Source organism: Varanus komodoensis, unplaced genomic scaffold (assembly GCF_004798865.1).
Source record: "Varanus komodoensis strain SLA01 unplaced genomic scaffold, ASM479886v1 scaffold20_1, whole genome shotgun sequence".
In the NCBI taxonomy this organism is placed as follows: domain Eukaryota; kingdom Metazoa; phylum Chordata; class Lepidosauria; order Squamata; family Varanidae; genus Varanus; species Varanus komodoensis.
Window position 1 is genome coordinate 9,344,960 of NW_025335587.1, and position 18,580 is coordinate 9,363,539.

The following is an 18,580-nucleotide window of genomic DNA, read 5'->3' on the forward strand; positions in this document are numbered from 1 at the left end:
AGGGGCTACATTTTACCGCAAAACACCAGCTAAATTTGGCATGCTTGAGTCTCTGTAGTGGTTTACTGCTGCATTTTGGCAGCAAACTGCTCTGCTGCCCAATTTCAGCAGTGCAGGGGCCAGGAGCAGGGGTGGAGGTAGCCATACTCTAGGCCATAAGGAGCCATGTGTAGCCCCTGAACTGTTTGTTCCCTACTCCTACAATAAAGGAACATTTTTATTTGCTTAACCTCTTTCATTAGCAGCATGTTGGATTCTGATACCGGACTAGTGCATTCCATTTTTAATGTAGGAAACAAACAGAGAAGGTCATATATTTCAGAGCAGAAATTTATATCTAGGTCTGTGGCAATTAAACCATACACTGAGTGTGATCCAATAATAGATGGAATGCCATTACAGGGATTTTCCTTTCTATCACTCCCAGAGAAGATGCTAAACAGCCATTTTGGTAGGCAGGATCTGTGGACAGCAATCTAAGCAGATATGAAGAGCTGCTGGCCTTGAGAGGCTCCAGTGTGAACAGCAATGTATTCCATTGTATTTCCTCCACTATCTCATTTGAATGCAATTCTGCAAAGGCAGAATTTCTGCTTGTGGGGCATGAGATCTGCTTTGAATTATTCTATGTAAGAAACAATGTTTAATCTTACCCTTCTGCATCGGGATCTAAAATGACAGCCAGCTCAGTAAGCACCAGTCCTGCCAGGTAGTGCTGCTGGCGGAAAGGCAGGGACAGTTCAAACATGTTGGCAATCTTCTGATCCTGGACATTTGTTGAAAATCCAGAACTCTGTGGAAGAAGCAAACAGCAATCTTTAAGTTTTACTGTTCATATCAGATTACAATGCAGAACCTGCACTGTCTCCAACAGTTCAGGACAGCCATTTTAAAACAGACATACATAGTAGTATGTGCATTCCCTGTTCTCTTTTTGTAATCCTAACTGATCTGCCTGCAGGATCCCGATATCAATGATTTAAATAAAAGACTAAAAGACTAAAGACTTTTATCTGAAGATCTTAAGGTCTCACAACTCTCCTGTCTAACCAGAACAGCCACTGCTCTCTGCTTTGGAATGTTTCCATTAAGTGAAACCAGAATTTGCTCTATTAAATTTTATGTTACAGGTAAATCCTTACACTTTACTTAAATAAAAGTAAATGTATGATATATTTTTATAAATACATTTGCTTCCTATACGCCCACTTTAATGTTTATGAAACCTGCACATTTGGCTATGGCTCCCATTCTTTCCCATCTGGAACTCCACGAACTTGGCAATATTTTGTATATAGTATTTGTGTTGTGCCAACATACATGAGACTTAATTTCTTGCCCTGGGAATGCAGAACTGAAGGAAAGCACAGTCTAGGCTGTGCTAGCAATCAGGAGATCAAGAGCCACTGGGAGGCTTTACCTCTTGCCTCCTAAGGAGATTATCAGGGCAAGAGGAAGACCACCCTTATCCAGTTGAAGCTGCTGCTGCAGTACTTGTTTTCTTCTCTCTGTTTTTCCTGCTGGATCACTGTGAGCCAGCATGCAGGGATGGTCTTACAGTACTCAGGGAACACTGTCTATTCATAAATGTTAACATGATGATAAAATAGTAATAATCATCATCACGCCTGCTACCATCATCAGCATGGAAACCATTATCATCGACAGTAGTAACAATAATTTTAATAATTTTAATTTTTAGGATAGTGTTCCTATACTCTCTCCTTCCCAATAGCTGATTGCAATAGCACACGTCTACAGCAGATGGAAAAAAGGGCACTGCCTCTGAATAGCAGGGATTAGGGTGGATGCTTACTTGGAGTGGTGTTTAATGCATTTTTTGAATGCAATGCTCACAGTTCACACAGATACACACAGTCACACAGACACAGAGCCTGCCCCAGGGAGGAAAACTATTGAAAGTGTAATGCCCTCTTATTTTTTCACAGAAAAGTCCCTGAGATGACTCTGTGACTGCTTCTGCTCTACTATGAATTGTCCAGGAAAGAAAACAGAGATCATGGAATCACTGCAGAGTAGTGGCAAGGATCATTCAACAGAGACAGAGATAGTATTGTCTTTGGATACCTTTCCCTCAGCAAGGTTACATTTCTTCACACTTGTGAGGGATCAAAATGGCTTTTATTTCAAGGGTCAGATACACTCTCTCAGTGTTTCTGAGTCTTGCAATGCAGACCTGTGGAAAACACCAGCAGGTACTGTGCTCACTGCTGTTCAACACAGCGAGCTTTCTGCAGTCAAGTCAGGTGTGTAAGGTGTGAAAATGAGCCTAGAAGACTTCCCTTTCCCCTTGTTGACCAGCACCCATACCAGTTAAAGCTGTTTTGTAAAGGAATCTGCATGCTTATTATGTAAATGACACCAAAGGGCAAACTGTATTCAAAACAGAATAACTCTAAGAAAGGAACTTCATGAGATGCCAGTGCCCACTCAATTATTATACTATAAGCCAAGCAACAGGTTTTCTAACCATCGGATGCTGCCCACCTGAGATGTTGCTGAGGACACTGAAGGTGATGGAGATGCTGGTGGTGTCAGAAGACTGCATGGTAAATTCAGAGTAACATAGTGCTCATGGCTGCAGACAATCCGGAGGAAATCCAGCCTCAAGGACACAAGAGTGTTTGGGTTTGGCAAGGAGTACAGTTTGGATGACACCTTGTATGGGGAGTACAGTTTTAGTTACAGACACACAGTCACTATCACACACACATTGTGAAATAAATTTATCTTCCTGCTAAACAGCAGATATAGGCAGGTAAAAGAGTGCACCTTACATTTGCTGGTCATAAAAATGAGCAATGCACTCAGTCATTTCTAGTTTAGTTGGAAGGTAAGTTGACCCTTTCCCATGCAGCTTCATACCTATATGCTCAAAAAGCTCAAGAACTGCCTTCCTCCCTCAGACTTAGATTTAGCAGACTAAGTCCATTTGCCTTCAGTGATGGATGAACATATGCCTTTGGAAGCTCACAAGTTGGGTGGCAGCAGGCTAGCCTTCCCCAGGAATTTGTCCCCAGACAAATTTTTTTTAGTGGTACAGATCTCTGTTCTCCCCTGAAAGCAAGGTGCAAAACCAGCCTCCAACCAACCACAGCCTATAGCTACTTCACATGAATTTCCCTCTAAAAAGTAATCTTCCTTCCCCTACTTCATCATAGCCTCCAAGGATTCTCCTTGTGACAACACATTCCCACCTAGCAAACCCTCATTTTATCTGGAGTCTTATCACTATACCTGTTTGTAGTAAGCCTTAACAAGGCTAAAGACAAATCCTCTGTCCATGACTGACAACAGATCATTGAGAAAGAATGCTAAACTAGTGTTGAGCCTTTCAATCATTTCCATATCCTATGTTGGGTGAGGGGAGGGGATGAAAGAAAAAGAAGAGAGTGGTGCATTAAAGATGAACACTGAAGTTTCATGCTAAGGCCCCAATTCAACTACTTGTCCCATGTTCGGAAGTTATCTTTCAGCATCAGGGGTTACATTTTGACAACAGTATAGCTGAATTGCTTCCATTACCTTCTGAAAGCGAGAGACTATATCACTGGCAATTGTGCTGACCAAAGCAGCTATGTCATCCATGAAGCGCTCTGGAAAACGATTCTTCCTTGGTGCATCGAGTTTGTCAGCAAAATACAAATGATGTACCATACTTTTCACCTGGAGGAAACATATATTACTAGTTGCAGTCACTTGTCAGAAAAAGGTCAGTTGTGGATAGTGTTGTGATTTGCTGCTTTTCTTTAAACCAAATTTAATGGTTACAACAATTGCTACAGATTCATTCTTTCTGGTGACTGGCTGAACTTTAATCTCCAAAGATATTCAGGGGTTTCATACAGTGGAAAATATCCTGCAACCTCTCCTTTTTCACTGATTTTTGTACATGTGCCTACTGCAAGCTGAGATGCTGCTTTTTCTGAGCTGTTTTCCTTCCCAGCTCTCTTCACTACATTATTCCACTCAATTAAACAGTGAATCGTAAATGTGATACAGTTAGAGCCCAAAACAGCCAACCAGAAGACTTACTCTCTGCCTTCCCACACAGAGGGAGTAAGCAACGAAATCAGCACAGGATCCAGGTCCTGAGGGCACCCGGAGCAAGTTGGCCTCAAAGGAACCCCCCTCTTTAGTGTGCCCCCTCTTCATCCTTATCTCTGTCATTGCTGCCTGTTCACTTTTCGTCTGAGACCAAAATGCATCACTTCCCAGCCAGAGTTTGCTGCTCTATCTCCTAGGCTCTCTGAGTGCTCACACACTTGAAGACAGAGGTAGTAAAGGCAGAGAGAGCAAAGAGGGAGGCCTTGGGTGGGACCACCTCCCTCGGCACTAATGCTGACCTGAAAGAAACCTCTGCAGTGCAGCATACACAGCACTGTCCTACTCCTTTAGCAACACAGGTATCCAACAAACATTCCTGTAGCTTTCCAAGGGCCTTCTAATAAATGAAAACAGTATGTACAAATGCCCTTGGAAAGTTGCCTGCCCCTCTCTCACTATCTTATTTCTAATCCCTATTATTTAGAATTATTCTTTGTGTGCTTCAACTGCTGTCACCTGAAAAATCAGTAAAATTAACAGAAAGCACTGAAAAAAAAGAAAAGAAAAAAGAATTCCATTAGACCATTTTTCTGTTCTCTTACCATAAGCTCGAAGAAGAACCATGCCTGCTGAAGGGCTGCCTCACGGACACTTCCACTGCAAACAACCCACTGTAAGGCTAGTTCTTCATGAAAAAGCTGATCAGATAAATTCAAATTCACATTTGATTGTTAGTTGCATAATCATTCCCCAAAATATAATCCACAAAGATCCCAAACTACAGTGGACACACAGGGAAGGATGGCAGTAAGCAAAACTATGTGTGAAAGCAAGATCAGTGGTAAATGTCCTTTGATGAAATAGTTGTGTAACTAATGTCAGACCACAATGTTGCACTTTATGGGAAAAATGTTTTCACATAACTTTGGTTTGGAATGTTAACCAATTACTTTTTCTTAAAACATACAATGCTTGAATTTGTTGAAAACATTTTGTACTCTTTTCTTAGCAGGGACAAGAAACTGCTTCTAAGGTGCAGTAAATGATAATTTACTTATAGTTAATTTACTATGGATTAGGATTCAGATTTATAATATTTAGAGTAGCCCCGGCTAAATCTGTGTGACATAAGTCAGTCATGACTACTTTAAGCATGATTAAGTTTGACTCTAACCTTGTGTCAGGAGTATCCAACCTGGTACACTCCAGTTTTCTGAACTTCAACTCCCATCAGCCCCAGCCAACATGGCCAAGTGACAGGAATCTTAGGAATCTCAAACATCTGAAGTGTACTGAATTGAGGAAGGCTGCTATGAATTTTCAGTGTGTTGAAAGTGTTGTTTGTTAAAGATTGGTATAAGAAATTGGGGTGAATGGATTATAATTTACTGGACCTTAGAAGTTCTCTGTTCCTGTGTTGAGACCTTCCTTCTTGTCCTTCTTTTCATTGTACCACAAAGGGGCAAAATTCACAGTTAAGCATGCAGGGATAGTTGTCTTTTAAAAATTATTATTAACTGGTTTAATTAAAAAAACAGTGGTTAAATACCATTCAGGGAATGGGTGGGGTGGAGGAAAAGACATGAGAACTGTTAACGCTTGAGTGAAAATTATCCTATCATTTACTTTGACAACATGATCTCTCTCATTCCAATTTTACCAGAGTGCCATGAGATAAAACCACACGGAAATAAAACTATGACACTCTTGTAGCATAAGAACTGGCCCTCAGATGAACTTAGTTTGCACTGTGTCATGTGGGTGGGACAAGTTGCTGAAGCTAAATGCTAGATCCTTAATGTTTGGGAACAATTCTTATTATAAGCAGCCTAGTTCATGTTCTCAAGTCACATGGAACAAAATAGGAAATAAAAGCAGCAAAGTCTGATCCTGCTGGAAGCTCAACAGGATGTCCATCCTTTTCCTGTCTCTCAATGCGAGTTAGGAGAAAGTCCCATCCTTTGAGGTTCCTAGCAAAACAGCGGTTCAGACCCCCTGATGCTCTACTTTCTCTTGAATGAGGGGAAAGTAGCATGACAAGCTCGAAACTTGCTCGCAATGGACCAACAATGCTACCTTAGAGTTCACACTTCTTGTGCATTCACTTAATCTTTGCTCTGTTTTTGAGGGAATCACCAGAAACAAAATGAGAAGAAAAAACTATTTGCATGTCAGTGATCCTTCTGGATCACATCCCGGCTGTTATGTTTATATTCTGATATATGAAAGAATTGAACAACCACAGTTTTAGTTGATTCAATACTCTCAAAATCAGGATGCAAACATGGGCTATGGACTGATGACTGAACAGTTTATAATTACATAACTTCCTTGTGCTGCCACAAAGTATCACGTTGTTTTCACTAAAATCTACCTTTTTAGTTGGTAATCGTCCTGTTAATGTTTGTAAGAAACTTGTCGACTCAGTGTGCGAAGACATGCGATTACAACTTCGATCGGTAGCCTATGAAGTGGAAATGAATGAATGATGACAGCACATTAAAATTTGCTGGGGGTGATACTTGTAACTCATGGACAACACACATCAACAAAATAACAGAAATGCATAGGTCTCAAAATCTTGGCTTTATGTAGGTCTCATCTAGAACAATTTGGGCACAGTAACAAACATATCAACTGTTCATTAAAAATACATAGTGTTTAGAACTTGATGGACATTAAATATAAATTACAACATTTTTGCATAAAGATAGTTAAGGTTGCAAAAGTATGAAGCTGGTCTATAGCAACAATGTATAATTTAAAGTGTAAGTGCCATTCCTCTCAGTGTAACCAAATGTGGGGTTATTGCCCCTAAATTATTATCCAATAATCCTGATGACTACACAGAACTACATAATAAGTTGTTATTGATAATCTTAAATTAGATTTTTATCATCAGCAACTTTGAATTTTTTATTAGGATAATGTTCTTTATAGAAAATATGTGTAATAGAAAAGATTATCTTGAAAAGCTTTGTTTTAAGAGAAAGCTGAGAGGTATGGTAAATTGATTTCATTCACAGGTTTGTATAAAACTGAGTAAATAAAAAATCATGCAGTCTTAAAAAACAAGCAACTTATGTTAACGTGCCCACACATCACACATTTCATACTTTGCAACAAATGTCTGTCTTATATTCTCACCATCCAATTTTAATTGGGCTGGATTTAGACATTTAACCAATTATTGTGCTTGATGTATTGCATTAAACCACTGACATAACAAAGGGAGGATGGATGGATAAGGAAGAAATACATTATGAAAATGACAAAAGTGATTCGTGATTTTTTTTTAAAAAAAACCTTTCAAACCCCTAACAAGAACAACACACACATATAGGATTGGATCCAAATGTGGTCATACTTAGAAGAGACCCACTGAAATCAATAGAACTTTATTTATGAATACTTTGAGCCCTATTGTTTCCATGAGTCTACTCCAACTATGACTAAAGGTACACTCCTATGCATGTTTTGGCAGGAAAAAAGTGCTATAATTCCCAGTTGGCTGGGCAATCCTGGGAGCTGTAGGACTTTTTTCTATTGAAAAATGCATAGTATTAGTGCCCCAAATCTGGTTCTAACCCATAGTTTCTGCAGGGACTTTCTGTACATATTTTCATTGCTCCACACAATGTACACACTTTTATAAAAGGAGAAATGTGAAGAAATAATAAATAAAAAGATTTCTAAAATACAATGTGGGAACAGAGCATGTTGGCAACTGGTGGCTTTTCATGCAGTGTGATGCAGAAGGGTGAAATAAAGGACCACAAACTCTTCAGAAACAGGAAAAAAGCAAGCTAAGGGACAGAGTGTAAATTTAACAGAAGACATTCTGTAAAGGTACTATCAGCCAAGACAAGCAAGAAAGCAAGAAAGCTCTAATATAGACACCACCTGTGTAGTCTCTGCACTTGGACTGGGGTTGGATCCCCATGGGGCAGCTTTTGGAGCACCAGTATTTACCCAGGAATTGGAGCGATCTAAGCCCTGGGCATATAACAGAAAGCAGTAGGGAAAGGAAAGAAAGGTTACATGTTGCATGCCACACAATATAGGAAATGCAGGGAAATTAATTACTTCAAAGATTCCCAGAAGGTACTCAGCAGACACATATCTCCAATTAGTACTGTTAAACAACCGATATTTTAGTTGAAACAGCTATTTCTTTTGTTTCCTCATTACACACATGCTAAAAGGTCACCTGTCCAAGCAACCCTCACACATTTCCAAGGATGTATTCCCCAGGAAACACACAAATCCATATCCTGATATAGATTTAGCTAAATCACTATTTTAAGGATTCCATGGATTCTTATACTCCATGAAGTGCTATAGCCACAGCTTGAACCAAAGATCTCTCAATCAAACATTAGCTGCCAAATAATGAATAAGGGACTCAGGCCTTGGAGGAGAAATTTATAAACCATGAAGTAATATGAAAACGCTTACAGCAGAAATTCACAGTAAATAAACTTCAGGAGTACAGCAAAAAAAAAAAAATAGTCCTCCAAGATCAGCAAGAGCCATTTTGTAGTTGGCTGGTTTCTGACAACACAGTCTTTGTAGCCTGCTGAATAGTCTGTTGCTATTTGCCAATGGAGGTCCTATTACAGCAAAAAAAAAAAAAAAAAAAAGTACTTTTGACCAGCTTTTGGCAATTCCTACCTACTGTATGCCCCATGGTATAACATGCGTTATTTCAAAGGACCCCATGGCCAATGTTTTCAGTTAGGAGGCAATGGACAGCTAGGGAAGAAAGAAACAGGGCGTTCCACCCATGCCAACTTTAGAGCTAACCCGTAATTTTTCTAAAGCAAACTTGGGCATCAGAGGTACAGCAAAGAACATAAAACGGGTTTTAGTAAATGAGATCATTGTAATTTAAGGTAAGATTGAGGATTATCACTAACTTCAGTGTACCCAGTATATTGCCATGCAGTAACATTACTCCTTCCAGTTTATTAAAAAGCAGAATATGTTTCTGTAAGAAAGCTTTTATCCATTTTTATTGCTAAATTACTCAGGCCAGGCAGCTCACATAAAACTTATCATATCCTAGGTAAATTCCATGAGCGCATCACTCCCTCAGGCATTTCACAAAAAGGTCAAGGTGGTTTAATTAAGCAAGACTATCAAATGAATACTTAAATATTCCTACCTCTCCCAGTCAAGGTTTTAAATGTTTAACAAGAACAACACGTGCTCATTTTTAGGGTGAAATTTTTTTAAAAAAAATTAAACAACTATTAAATTTTTGGTCCTTCCATTTTCATTTTGCTCTCTTTTATAAATGGGGAGATGATTTCAAAAATAGAGTGTGTCCCTTGATTTTTTACATAACTGGGTGTGAAGCACTCATAAAATAATGAGTGGCTCATAAAATAATTAGGACTAGAAGGAAGAATTAAAGGTCAGAATTTTACAACAAAGAAGTCTGCTGTTTTGTTTTCACTGTCCTTGTGCAGGTAGGCATCCAGAAGTGCAGGCTGTTTACAACTGAGTATTCCCCTCAGGCACTCTTCTCCCAGACAAATAACATTATGGCATAGGGCATGGGCATGTCCAGTTTGGAACCCAGTGGACTTCTTATTTAGTTATTATTTAGCCGATTAAAAATATTAGGCCCAGTGCAATCTTACCTTACTCCCAATAATTGACCGTACTTCATCATCAGGTGAAGTTGGAGTTCCAGATATATCTGGGTTGCTGTTACTGAGGCTTCTGGAACGATTCAGGTTGAGACTTGCTGGCCTGACAGCTGAACGAGCCATAGTAGCATAATGCACTGATCCTCCTAAACCACCCGGACCTAGGACAATGGTGTATAATATAAAACAGCAGACATATATTTTATCTACTCTAATAACAACTAGTTCAATTTGGTGTTATCTGTCACAACTACTGCAATCTGTCAATCCCTTTATGGTTCATCACCAGTCTCTGTAAGTTATCACGTCTGAAAGATAGGAAGCTCTCTTATACTGAGTCAGGCCCTTGGTCCATCTAGCCCCGTACTGTCAACACAGACTGGTAGCAGCGCTGCAGGGTTTCAGGAAGGAGCATCTTGAAATACGTGGATCTGATTCTTTTGTTTATAAAGTGTGTGTTCTACCATTTGGCAATGGCACCTCTTATAAAGCAAGAATAGGGAATAAATGGCCCTCCAAAAGCTGTTGGACTGCAACTCCTATCATACCTCACACTGATTATGATGCTAGCAAGTGCTGATGAGGACTGCTACTCAAACCATGTGGAAAGGTAATGCATCTCCCACTCCTGTTTTAAAGGAAGCACTTCCACGCAAGTGTTAATTTCTACCAAAAAAGGGGTAGTGAAGTTAAAACTTGCCTGGAAATCATACAGTGCCTTTATCTTGGAATCTCTTCTCCTAAACAAGAAGATGTTTGCTCTTTTTGAGTAGTCAGGGAAAGGCCCTGTGCCTGTGAGCTTGAATATAACACACCACAAATGGAAATGGGTTTTTTCAGCATTTTTCCCCTGCTGTGGCTCTCTATGTCTCACAGTACTGCTTGTGACAGTTGAGAGAACATCATGTAGGTAAGGTAATCATGAAGGGCTGCAGAGAACATAAGGAGTTCTAGTGGGAAAGAAAAATTGCCATAAATTGAAGAACAATTACCCTGTGCAAGCAGCACTCATCTCCAAGGCAACTTCTTTGGGTGATGGGCATATTTGACAATATGTGAAACCATTATGGGCATCCTTACAAAATGGCTGCCATAGCAAAGGGCAAGTCATTGTCCAAACAAATGCAGAGACGGAGTCTGAGCTAGACATATTAAACTATTCCTTTGACCCCACAGCTTTAAGCATCAATACAAACCTATTTCACAGCAATATCAGAAGCTACTATGAAAAATAGTTCATTGAAAAGCAATTAATTTGGTATGAGTAATGCTCCTTGGTGGGTACCGAGAAAGGTGCCCGGGCATCCATTAGTGCCTTTAGGTGCCACATTACCTGCCCCTGCTACATGCATGGCCCATGCGCACTCGCCCCATGACTCTTGATGAACCACAATTGATTAACCCCGGAAGTTATGCCCTTCAGTTGCCATATTTTGATTTAATTGCATTTTTAAAAGGAAAATATACCTGGCAATGGTGAATTGGGAGATGTATTTGGTAAGCGAAATACATAATAAATATATGAAGCGAGGAGATTGTTTCTTCCATGTTGGTCTTGGTTTCCTTCTAAATTTTTGTGCAGTCTATTTACAATAGAAGCCATGGCTTCAAAAGATGCTTGACCCAGATTGACTGCAAAAGAAATAAAATAAAGAGTATGACACCAGGCCAGAGCTGGTAATTTCAGGATAAAGAACAGAGCTTGTTTAAAAAAGAACACTAACATGAAATTCATCTGCACACTATTTTAAATATGTGTGAAATTTGAGACTGAATGGGTACAGTAAGTACTTGAATGATTTCTCTTTCAAAGAATCGGAATAGTATAAATTCCAAGGACTTTTCCACTCCACCAAGGTAGTAGCAATTATACAGATGAGAAGGTCACCATAAAATTTTTAGCTCACTTGCATTTCTATCCATCACTGCTGCTAAGAAATACATAGAACAACTTTGTCTGAAAAGGTCTTGAGATGGATGGACAAGAGTTCCCTGGATCAGAATTGGCTGGATAGAGATTGCTTTGCTCAGGTTGACTTCACAGCAAGAAAAATTATTCACATTACATCAGCAAAGAAAAAATGCTGAACGTATAGCTGGCACAACGCTCCTGAAAGCAACACAAAGACACATGCATGGTGGGAAACTGGATAAGACAAAAGGCTCATTTAGCCTGGCATTCTGCTCCCACAGCAGCCGTACAGATGACTGCCCTTCTGCTTATGTTCCCTGGCTACTGGCATCCAGAAGCCTACACCAGGCTTCTAGACATGGGATTGTACCCAATAGGTTGTATCCAATATTTGTCTTATGTGTCCCATTAATTTCAGTGGGTCTCTTCCAAGGACAACTAACACTGCAGTCAACCCATGATAGCATTGATCACATTGTCAGACCCGTGATGCCCCAAAAGTAAGATGCAAGCAAAGAAAATGTTAATGAATAATTAAAATGTCTACAAATTATACATAACTGCACTATTTTAAAATGTAACTGACTAAATGCAACAGGAAAATTTCCTCCCATGGTTATTAAATATTTTAAAACCCCAAACCTAAATAAAATACCTATTTGGCCTGCAATAATAGGAGGTCTTACAACCAAAAGGATCAGTTTGTCAAGCAGGAGATGGAGAAATCGCACCACAGGCTCCAGCTGAGATGCATTCAAAGCTGAAATGCTGCTCTTTAATTCATTTTCCAAGTTGTTTTCCATAATTCTCATGTCACCTATCCGCACAGGAAACATGTGCTCATCCAGGGCATGCACAAGGGCAAAGAATTTGTCAAGGTAAGGGTCCTACATACACACAAAAAAATCAAACAATATTTACTAAGTTTTGTTAACTTAAGAACATCACTAACATAAATCTCACCCCCCCCCCGCACACACAATCTGAATCTGTATCCAGATCTCTTTGCTGCCTTCCACATGTTAGAGGGATCACTATTTATAAATACCTGTGTATGAATGGTTGACACAGCAATTATTTCTATGTTAAAAACTCCCTTATGATTATCTACCCACTTCATTCCGGGCAGGGGCACCTGATAACAAAACAATAAATAAGAAAACTATGAGTCTCATTACAGTGACAAAGCAGAAAGACACTTGTAGCTAAAATGGTAATTCCAGGTTCTCTTAGTTACGGATAGCAGAAACTTATTCTAAAGTCTCTGCCAAATGATGCAACCTGAATATTGTGGACACGTATTGCTTTAATTGTCCTTCTGAGCCACATTTAAGAAATTACTGACCTCTGGAGAGAGCACAGAATAAGCCTGTGGTGGCTTCTCCAGGGAAACAGGAAGGCAGAACTGACCAGTCTTCAACCGTCCATTCTGGAGCATAGGTATCCACTTAGAGAGGGAAAGGAGGGAGAAAATCTCATTGGTACACATTCAATACAAAGGACATAGTCAATTCATCCAGTGTTAAGGGAGGATCTTACCTGGAGATACAGGCTTAGGAGAACACACTGTGAGACTCTCATGAATTTGGGTTCATAAACTTTGGGCAGGCCAGATAATATTTGTTGATGGATAGCCATATACACTGAGCAATCAAGCCAATCAAATCAAAGCAAAAATGTTTCCCCTTGCTTCTTCTTTTTTTAAAAGAAGGAAAGGAGACGTAAAACCAGAAAATGGAAATAGCAGAAGTGAGAGCAGGGTGATTTCCCCTCACCCTTGCACTTTCCTATCATCCCACATAATATACTTCAGAGGCAAATTTTAGGCAGCACAAAGCACTGCAGCAAGGAGGAGAGAGAAAATCTGACTGAACTAGCAGACTTTTGTTATGGTGCTGTTGAACTTAATCCCATGAAGAGAGAAGCACCAAATTACTACAGAACAGAAAGGTTTGTTCTTATGGAAATAAGATTAGAATAAGCTCAGGTTCCTACTTTTAATTGTAAAATATTAACACTTTTCATTGAATACTGACCTGAAGCTTGCATCTCCTGTCACAATGAGGAAGTGATTTCAACCTCATCATATAATTGTGAGCTCCTAGCAGCATCAAAGAAATTTGTCTCTTGGACAATGCAGAAAATAAATAAATAAATAAATAAATATTACTTTGGCAAAATAACCCCAAAACATCTTAGGAAAGTGACTAAAATGATAAACTGAACAAAACAAACTTTTGTATGCCTCTCCATGGGTTGAAATAGGTGGGGAAATGAAAGTGAAGACATGGGAGATTGTTCGTTTTTTACCGTGTATCCAACAGGAGTCTCCAGCGGAGTGTTTTGTTTTTGTTGGCAACTGACATGATAAAAAGTGAAAAGCAAGTGGTGATGGTCAGTTAATGTGGCAGGGAGCTTAATCTTCATTTCTTCATGAAAGTCAGGCGATCTGTTTTGAGATAAAATATAAATATTTAAATCTGTAAATATAAATCATTTTAAGGGTGAATAGCTTCGCTGCCTGATTTTGCAGAGCTTTGCTATTCTCTAATTGTTAAAGATAAACCTTTTGAGGTAAGAAGCATTAAGAAAAACAGAAATCTTCAAGCAATGAGTAATATCCTATTTGTGATTATCACTTGCATCGCTGCCTATTCAATCAATTTCTCCTATTTTAATCATCATCATTTATTTATTTAATTTACATTGTTCTGCCCATTTATCCAAGGAAATGGGTCTTCCATGGAAGGAAAGGGTTAGAAATGCAAGGCAACCTAGAATTTTAAGCTGACAAGAAGTAATTTAAAGTGTTCATTCAGGCTGTGCACAGACTATGACCCAAAACAAAACAGAACAAAACAAAACAAAACCCTGGTACAGGTTTTATGTAATCACAAGAAATTCTAGACAGCAAAAGAAAGTTTCCTGCATGCCTTACCACTCCATCACTCCCATGGAATGCAGAAGGTTCAAGGTTCAATTCCCATATTTTCTAGTTAAAAGAATTTCTGGTTTACTACACATCAGAGTAGGCAGAGCCTCAAACAGTACATTATGTCACCTAATGTGGATTGGAGATTAACTCAACATCTTTTAAAATCAGAGACGCTATTTTTTTAATGTTTAATTGAACAATTTTTTACCTTTTCAAATTATAAAAGGAGAAGAACTGCCCCCCCCAAAAAAAACCCTTGCTTGTAGACATTAGACCCATCCCTCATATAAAAGATCCTTCAACGGTTGTGGAATCAATTTCTGAGCCAGACAGAGAAGGGACTAGAATACGCAACTGAAATACTACGGCCAGTGAACCTAAGGATAAGCCAGGCAATCACTGGGAATCCAACCATTTTACTGAGCATGCTAATATGTGTGTGTGTGGGGTGGGGGGAAGCAGAGACAGCATAATTAATTTGAAGGTATGGCATCAGGTTAAGGGGGATAACCAGCTGATAAGCATCCAATACTCCAAGTGATTGGCCCTTAAACTGTAGAATCTATTGTTTTATTCTTTTGAAGCTCCATTGGTGAGGGTGTTCCAGGATAGGCTAGTCATGAGCACAGACAGCTGAAGCCAGCGGTCAGACTAGATGGCCTGGGAGATCCCTTCTGACTCATTCTGTTTCTGTGTTTCTATGTTTCTTTTCAGTTTGGAAGGGAGGAGAGGTATTCTATTTGGAATTACTTCTTAACATTAAGCAGCACTTCCTTAATGACTATTTTGCTAAATTTGATTGTTTCTTTTGTTACAGACTTCTGCAATACTCTTCTGTGCTACAAAACAAACTTTGCTGGTCAACTTAAACATAATAAAGCCATTTAGTTATAAAGTCTTTGTTCCTGTCAGCTTGGAAGGACAGGGAGAAGAATATCCAAGACAACGGCCATGACAGTGCTAAACAACAAAAGTACACATTTTTAAAAATAAACAGTACATCACAGAAGGCTACAATAACTCACACCTCAGAGGGCCTTAAGGAGTGTGAAGCACTTGCAAAGCGTATCAGGAGTCTGCCATCACTGAGCCTCGGACTAGTTCTGCCCTTTTCTGTTTGTCCTGTAGTTTGGAGAACCTCGGCAGAGATGGGATAATCCCAAGCTCCCTTCAGTGACAAGGAAGGCTGCAACTGATTTGCAATGATGGGAAAGGCAAACAAAATGATCCCCAGCCCTATTCTCAAGAGTTTTACTTGGAAAATGCTGAAGGGGATTATCCCCAACTTCTTATTGTGTATTTGGAACAACTTTGAAGCTTTCTGCCAGTTCTACTAAAGTCCTGAGTCCTCCTGGCAACCTCATATTTTGGCTGGCCTGACTATCAAACCCAGCCAAAATGTGACTCTCTTTTGCTAAAATATCTGGCATGCAGCGTGTTCTAAGTTGTGTGTCCCTTAAAAGTCAAGACTGCAACAAATCCCTGGAAAGGCCAAATGAAATTTAAAATGGGATTTGGACACTTTAAACCTTAATAGGATTTTAACAGTTTGGCATCAATCCTAAATCACTTTCTCCCTTAAATGTGCTTATTCCCATAATAAATGGCTTGAACATCAAGGCTTACATACAAATGTAGTTATGGGGAAGGCAGTTCCCTATATCTCAACTGATTCAAATTTTGGGAACTGAAATTCAACTATTTCAATTTTTTGACTAAGCTTTGGCTCAAGTGTATTTACAATCTGGCCACAGATTTATCAGCTTAGTGAACTTTTTTGAGGTGGGCAAATCAGGAGTGCTAAATAACTGAATCCATATATTAATTCAGAGACTAAGCAGAACATCAAAACTTGCACGACTATAAGAAGGAGTCCATTTAAGCACTTATCTCAAGGGCAGGTGAGCAGCAGCCCCCAAATAATGGGGCTACAATTACCATAAACCCCTGCCATGTGGCCAATATTCAGGAATCATGGAAATTATAGTCAAAAAAAATCTGGAAGGCACAGAGTTCCCTACACCTTTCCCTTTTCTCAGTACAGACTGTCTCACACTGTGTGTTATAGCCAGCTTTTTTGATACTGGAATTCAATATTTCATGTTCTAAAAGAGCTGGCATTTTCGTTTTGTGATGAAAAAATATATTATGCACATTAGTGCAATATTTACCACTTTACTATAAATATATACTCTTAACAGAAATTATTTTTATGCATTTACACACAGGGCACTATCCAGTATTGTCCATCAAGGAAGAGCAACTCCTGCCAATTCCATTAAAAAAATGAGATTTAGCATTTCCAGAGGCAAACCAAAACAAGCAGGAACTCCTGTTTTTGGAACAAGCCAGGTCAGTGGTGTTTTTTACAGGGGAATTCTGCTGATCTGCTCCAGTCCAGAAATAAGCATTTTCCCTCATTTTGTAGTTTGTCTCTGGAACTCTAAATCCCCACTGCACAAGCTTTGAACACCACTCACAGATGGGCAACAATGGAAACTGTCCAATATGTATAGACATCATACGAGCTTTTAGAAACAAGGCATTTACAGGCCATGTAGCAAAGGCAGAAATGCCATGGAGATATTCATGTTATTTAGTGCAGAGTACCAGTGTCCAAATGTGTTAACATGACATATCCAATGGAAGTTTTAAGTCTATATGCCAAGGTCTGCAAAAACTGTACCACATTTTGCAGCAGTGAATGCAATCAAAAGACCAATTTATGTATTGGTAAGACCTGTGATCCTGACATTTCAAAAGGGCTTAAAAGGACAGCACGGGTCAGCTACATACCATATTTTTCCATCTATAAGATGCCCCCGTGTATAGGACACCTCCCACTTTTCCTACCAATCTCTGAGTGAGCAAGCTGCTGCCGCGCATGCATGCCACCTTGCCACCCCCCCACCCACGGTTCTCCTATTGGCCCCCAATGTATAAGATGCACCTCCCATTTTTATGTAAATGTTTTTAAGAAAAAGTAGCATCTTATACATGGAAAAATGCAGTACTTGTATCATGCATTACATATATGTCCAAAGGTCTGAAATTCACAAAGCCTCCATCACTGTTTCCTTTGGTGTAATCTTAGTTGTATCAAAACACTGAGCATATACAATAGTTATCACTACACTGATATAATCATCTTACTCCTGACTTCACAGAATTATGTACATAATACCATGGGAAATCTAACTAGTTGCTTTTAAGTTACTTTCTTCATCTTACCTGTTATGATAAACAACGGCTGTGTATGCTTCTTTTGAAAATTCAGCACAGCTGGATTTTCCAAAGATTACCTGCAAAATAAACAAAATATAAGCATCTTAAAATTTAGTCCATGTTCTTTGGCAGTTCTACTAACAGCCTTTGCCACTCTTAAGTAATTTTGATGAGGCCTTTGTTTCTATAGTTGTAGTATATATAAATAATAAACACTTCAGTTTTAAGAATGAATTAGAAATTAACTTAGCAGGAAAGACATTTAACTGACAAAAATGAGACTTCATGAGAAAAATTTCATGTGTCTGCATTCTGCAGAACATCATGCAGTGATGACTGTATTTAAGAGCACTGTGCGAACAACACTTCAAATACTATGCAAAAACAGGACTAAAACACATGAAAGATGAACACCCATAGATTGTAGGAAGAGTTTTAAAACCATTCTGACCCTGCCCCATTGGGAAGGAAGTGCCAATACAGAAGTACAGATTTCCAAGGACAGACACACAACACAGTATAAAAGACACACATAAAAGTTGGAACACACAAACATAGCATCCTATCTAAAAGGAACACAAACATGCATGTGCACCGTACCGGCATTGCATTGCTTGGATCCTCTCCAAACATAAACTGAACTTTAACAGTGATATTCCGAGCAGATCCTTGGCGATTGGCAAAGTTAAGGCTTTGAGGATAGACATATAGAATATTTCTGTAAAATAAGAAAGAGGTAAAAACTTACTATATCATGTGCAACTTTAAACTATCTTGGGCAGC

General features: G+C 39.1%; 1 protein-coding gene across 6 annotated transcripts in view; it reads right to left on the reverse strand.

The window, feature by feature from the left end:
* Positions 1-18,580, reverse strand: part of DOCK7 (dedicator of cytokinesis 7) — a 175,265-nt gene that overhangs the window by 72,581 nt on the left and 84,104 nt on the right. For 3 of the 6 annotated variants that reach the window (XM_044430506.1, XM_044430504.1, XM_044430503.1), the window contains exons 15-29: positions 18,398-18,515; positions 17,804-17,874; positions 13,948-14,086; positions 12,983-13,084; positions 12,686-12,772; positions 12,293-12,524; positions 11,193-11,357; positions 9,717-9,886; positions 7,972-8,064; positions 6,443-6,532; positions 4,671-4,766; positions 3,547-3,687; positions 3,259-3,372; positions 2,509-2,679; positions 654-793 (exon numbers count right to left, since the gene is read on the reverse strand). In XM_044430506.1, coding sequence (XP_044286441.1) covers positions 654-793; positions 2,509-2,679; positions 3,259-3,372; positions 3,547-3,687; positions 4,671-4,766; positions 6,443-6,532; positions 7,972-8,064; positions 9,717-9,886; positions 11,193-11,357; positions 12,293-12,524; positions 12,686-12,772; positions 12,983-13,084; positions 13,948-14,086; positions 17,804-17,874; positions 18,398-18,515 — 1,929 coding nt within the window. The other 3 variants (XM_044430508.1, XM_044430507.1, XM_044430509.1) reach the window with 2 other exon arrangements.